The 4,110-nt window shown below is 34.7% G+C and overlaps 1 protein-coding gene across 1 annotated transcript; it reads left to right on the top strand.

The window, feature by feature from the left end:
* Nucleotides 1-2,538: 2,538 nt before the first annotated feature.
* On the top strand, nt 2,539-3,189 carry LOC108383212 (protein TsetseEP-like; the record flags this gene model as incomplete). The annotated part of the gene is made up of 1 exon (XM_017639589.1): nt 2,539-3,189. A coding segment is annotated over one exon (651 nt), but the record flags the coding sequence as incomplete, so codon positions are not given.
* Between the last annotated feature and the right edge of the window lie 921 nt (nt 3,190-4,110).

The raw sequence follows: 4,110 nt of genomic DNA, 5'->3' as shown, positions 1-4,110 counted from the left end.
GTTACAAAAGTTGAAAGGCCACAATACCGCTTACTGGTTTGTCGCGTTGTAAAACAGCTTGTAAAATAGTTTGGAGGTGTAAATATGTATAGATTATATAAAAAAAATTAATCTACAATGTATGTACAATGTACATTCTCCATGTTGGAGACATGCTCATATGCCATTTTATATGCAGCTGCAAGTGTTACAGAATATATTCTACTTTTAATAAACTTCGAATTTTACTATGACTGGTTACTTGATTATAAATCCAATAAAATGTTTAATTGTTTTAAGCCGATACGTTTAAGGCTGAATTTTCCGACGAAATGTGTGGAATAAGTACATATATTGTTTAGAAAAAAGAAAAAAGTTATTTACGAGAACTTCCGACAAACTCATCATCTCCTACTTGGTTTGGGTTGAGCAACTACATATGTTTGTACATGTACACTGGCGATCAAAAGTGAGCACATGGTGATTCTTCTTGAATATTTTCAATGTTTTTCAAGTTAAAATTTTTTTGGTATTTTTTATAAAAATATGGTTCATTCTTTAACCAAAATCACATAAGACAAACTTGCACACTTTTCAGATACTTCGGAAAAAATCCACAACTTTTCATCAAACTTTTGAACTTTTTAATCTGAATGAAAATTTATAATTTAAAAATCGTGTAGATTTTTAGATAATTTTTTTTTTTTTTTGGAAATTGTTTTATTGTCGTAAGTTGTGTATGTATAAATTGTAAGGCATTATTCCAGCAAAATCGTCTGGCTAAGAGACACTCGCTGAATTTAAATAAATAATAGTACTTAGTATAGACTTTTCAATTTGAAGATCTACTGAATGGTTCAAGTCGAACCAATATTTGTGGTAGATAATATATTTCCTACCCAAATAACGTATTACACTTTTATACAAGGTAATCTTTCGTTTGGCGAAATAAAACTCTGCCATTTGATATAATTCGAATGTCACTATTATCCTGTATGGTATTATATTAGTTAAGGGTCTACTATTTCACGATCTGGAAGTTTTTAGGACCGAACAGGCTGTTGATGAAAATATAAAATTATTCTAAAAATATATTGAAACAGTTACACAAAGTTCACAATTTAAAAAAAAAGCCGATTTAAAGTCAAGCTGTAATAAAAAGGTCCGTTTTTTTCTATATATTTGATGGGAAATTTTTTTTATTTGGGTTATTTTTTTCTAATTTTTAAGCATGGCAGCAAGAACTCATATAAATAGAGAACTTTTCCATTATATGTAGGTGAATGGCGGGTTCGTGGCGGGAGCGAAAGATGCGGCTGTTATCACACGCTTGCCGAAAAAAATTGTGCAAAGATATGTATTAGAAATCGAGTGATATCAATTAATATTTCGCCGGAAGCGTCAGCTAGTGGTTGCATTTTTTTAGCTATATGTATTTCTTATTACATACAGTGGCAAACAAAAGTATTTGCAAAGAGAATTTTTCGCAATACATGCAAAGTTTTTTATTCTAGTTTCTTTTTGTCAATTTATTATAAAAAATAAAGTTCGTATTACACGAAAAAGCATAAAAATAAAATCTCTAAACTTCGTGCAAAACTCAGCAAATTTTCGTACTAATTTGCAACCTTCTATTCAGCTTCTTTAGAAAAACTCTAAGTATGCCATTTTATAGCCCTTTATATTTAGTATAAAAAGTGCAAGTTTGGAGTTGCCAGAAAACCGCGTTGATTTTTGGCAATTTTTCCCCACAGTTTCTTCCATACAAACTTTTTTCGACAATTTCTTTTGTATGGAAGAAAATAATAACACCGTATGCAAAAAAAATATCTTTTAAAACCATTTTTATGCAGTGAATTCCAAGTACATAACGCAAAGATAAAAATTTATGNATGGCTTCACAATTGGCAAATATGCCTTCAAGGGGACGTATGAGGAGATCATGCCCGGCTTCCTAACATAACCTATGTAGCCTAATGCAGAAGCAAGTCATGAGGTGTTCAGTAGGAGATTTAGATGGGCTAAAGCCCAACACTTACGCGGCTAGCTTTTGGCGTTCTATTCATTCTCTTCTCCAATAAAGATTCAGCGAATGAGCTGCTTTTTTTTGATGCTTCCGGTACAAAGCCACTTTTTTAATAATTTTTAATTTCCCTTTAGTATTTATGCACATACTCGCACAGCGCATTAATATGTTCCCGCAAATTATCTTACTTGCTAGGCAATAAACAATCGGTAAGAGATAATGTGTATGAGTCAAAGGTATATTATCTAATCAAACAAGCTCGAAAAAACAGCAATAATTAGTATTTAAACAACGCAAATATCATTCCTGTTATTGATTTGTTCATCTCTTAATCTCCATATTAATTAATTGCTGTTATTTTCCTCATTTTGTGTTGTTAGCGAAAATATACCAGAGCTTATCAATGCACTTACAAATTTTTTTATCCAGCATAGAACGTATTTAAGGCCTTGTATTTGCCAACGAAAAAGCACAGTCTCCGAATTTGTACACTCAAAAGATCATGAAAACTGCAATTGTTCTCGCATTTCTAGCTCTGGCTTGTATAGCCAATGCTAACTCTATCGGTTTGACCGGTCTAACAGGACCATCATTCAATGTTGCCCACCCCAAACGGCAGCCGCAGCCCGAAACTCAACCTCAACCTAGCCCAGAGCAACTACCTGAGGAAGAGGATAATGTAAGACGGGAGCAAAAACGGGAGCTCGATCTCATTGCCCAAGCTATTTTGAATCGTTTGCGTCCAAGGCCACAGGAAAAACCCGAGCACGAACCCGAATCGAAGCCTAAGCAGGAGCCTGTTAGCAATCCATGGCAAAGTCGCCCAAATAGCCAGCCAAAACCGGCGCCAGAACCAGAACCAGAAGCACCAGTGGATTCAGAGCTAGAAGCTGTCCGCAATCCATGGCAAAACCGCCCGCAGGCCCATCTTAAACCTCAACTACAACCAGAACCAGAGCAACAATCCGAACAAGAGCCTGGACGCAATTTATGGCAGAGTCGTCCACAGAAACAACCAAAACCTGAATTGGAGCTTCAGCCAGCGTCGGAGCAAGAGTCCAAAGAATCCGTACGAGAATCATGGCTACATCATCTTGCTTTTGTACCACATCTTCCACATAGACAACCAAGACCAGAGCAAAAAGAAGAAGACGAACGTTCAGCTGAGTCGGTCAATGCTGGAGGTAAAGGAAATGCTTATTTGCAAGCAAACGCGAAGCCAAGCCCATACTTTATTGTGCCAAACTTTCATAAATACCTACATTCCTCAGAGTATTAAAATATAACTGTGTAACTCTTTTTAACTTTTTCAAAAATTACAAAAGGAAAATAAAAAATACTGTGCGCTCTTTCAATATACACATGTATTTGTTTAATTGTTGGTCATTTAAAGATTTAAAAAAAAGTAAGCTTATTTACACAAACATAGCACGAATTATGAAAGTATGGATCGAAATTTGCGTTTACTGGCGCAAAATTTTTATTGCACCCATCGTGAGTGATGGCCAGCGCTTCAAAGATAGTCTGCATTGTAACTACTTGAGATAAGATAACCTAAGCTTGGGAGAATAAGAAGAGGGACAGGGTCTGTTTAATTCATTTCCGAAGCACCTTTAAATTTTGGGACTAAGATTGCTAACGTTACATCGAAAATACCTGTCCAAAATTCGAAACATTATTTCTTCAAGAAAATTTACAGCAACAGCAAAGCACTTTTTCATGCAACAGAAATAATGAAGAATATTTCTTGTGATTTTTCTTGAGAAATGTAGAAAGCGCTNGACAAAAATCGAAATTGATTTTCCAAGTAGATTTGTTAAGGACGAAAGGAACAAATTGTTTCAAGACCGCCATGACTTAATCCCATATAAAATCTATATATAAATACGCTGGCAGGAATTTTGGCCACCTAGAGAACCGATTTCAAAACCAAGGTATTTTTTGTAGATGTGGAGAATTTTCATGGTTTCAAAATTGTTTGAAAATTATGACAAAAAATCTTCGCTTAAAAATTTCCGTATTTGTGTATAGTTGTTTTTGTAACCTGTTAAATTCGAGTGGTCCTTAGCTGTGTTTTGGCTTCTTTTTCGGATAGACAATAAAAG

Source organism: Rhagoletis zephyria, unplaced genomic scaffold, assembly GCF_001687245.7.
Source record: "Rhagoletis zephyria isolate East Lansing unplaced genomic scaffold, Rhagoletis_zephyria_1.1 Rzeph_scaffold_31512, whole genome shotgun sequence".
Taxonomy (NCBI): domain Eukaryota; kingdom Metazoa; phylum Arthropoda; class Insecta; order Diptera; family Tephritidae; genus Rhagoletis; species Rhagoletis zephyria.
This window is presented reverse-complemented; position numbering and strand designations above follow the sequence as displayed.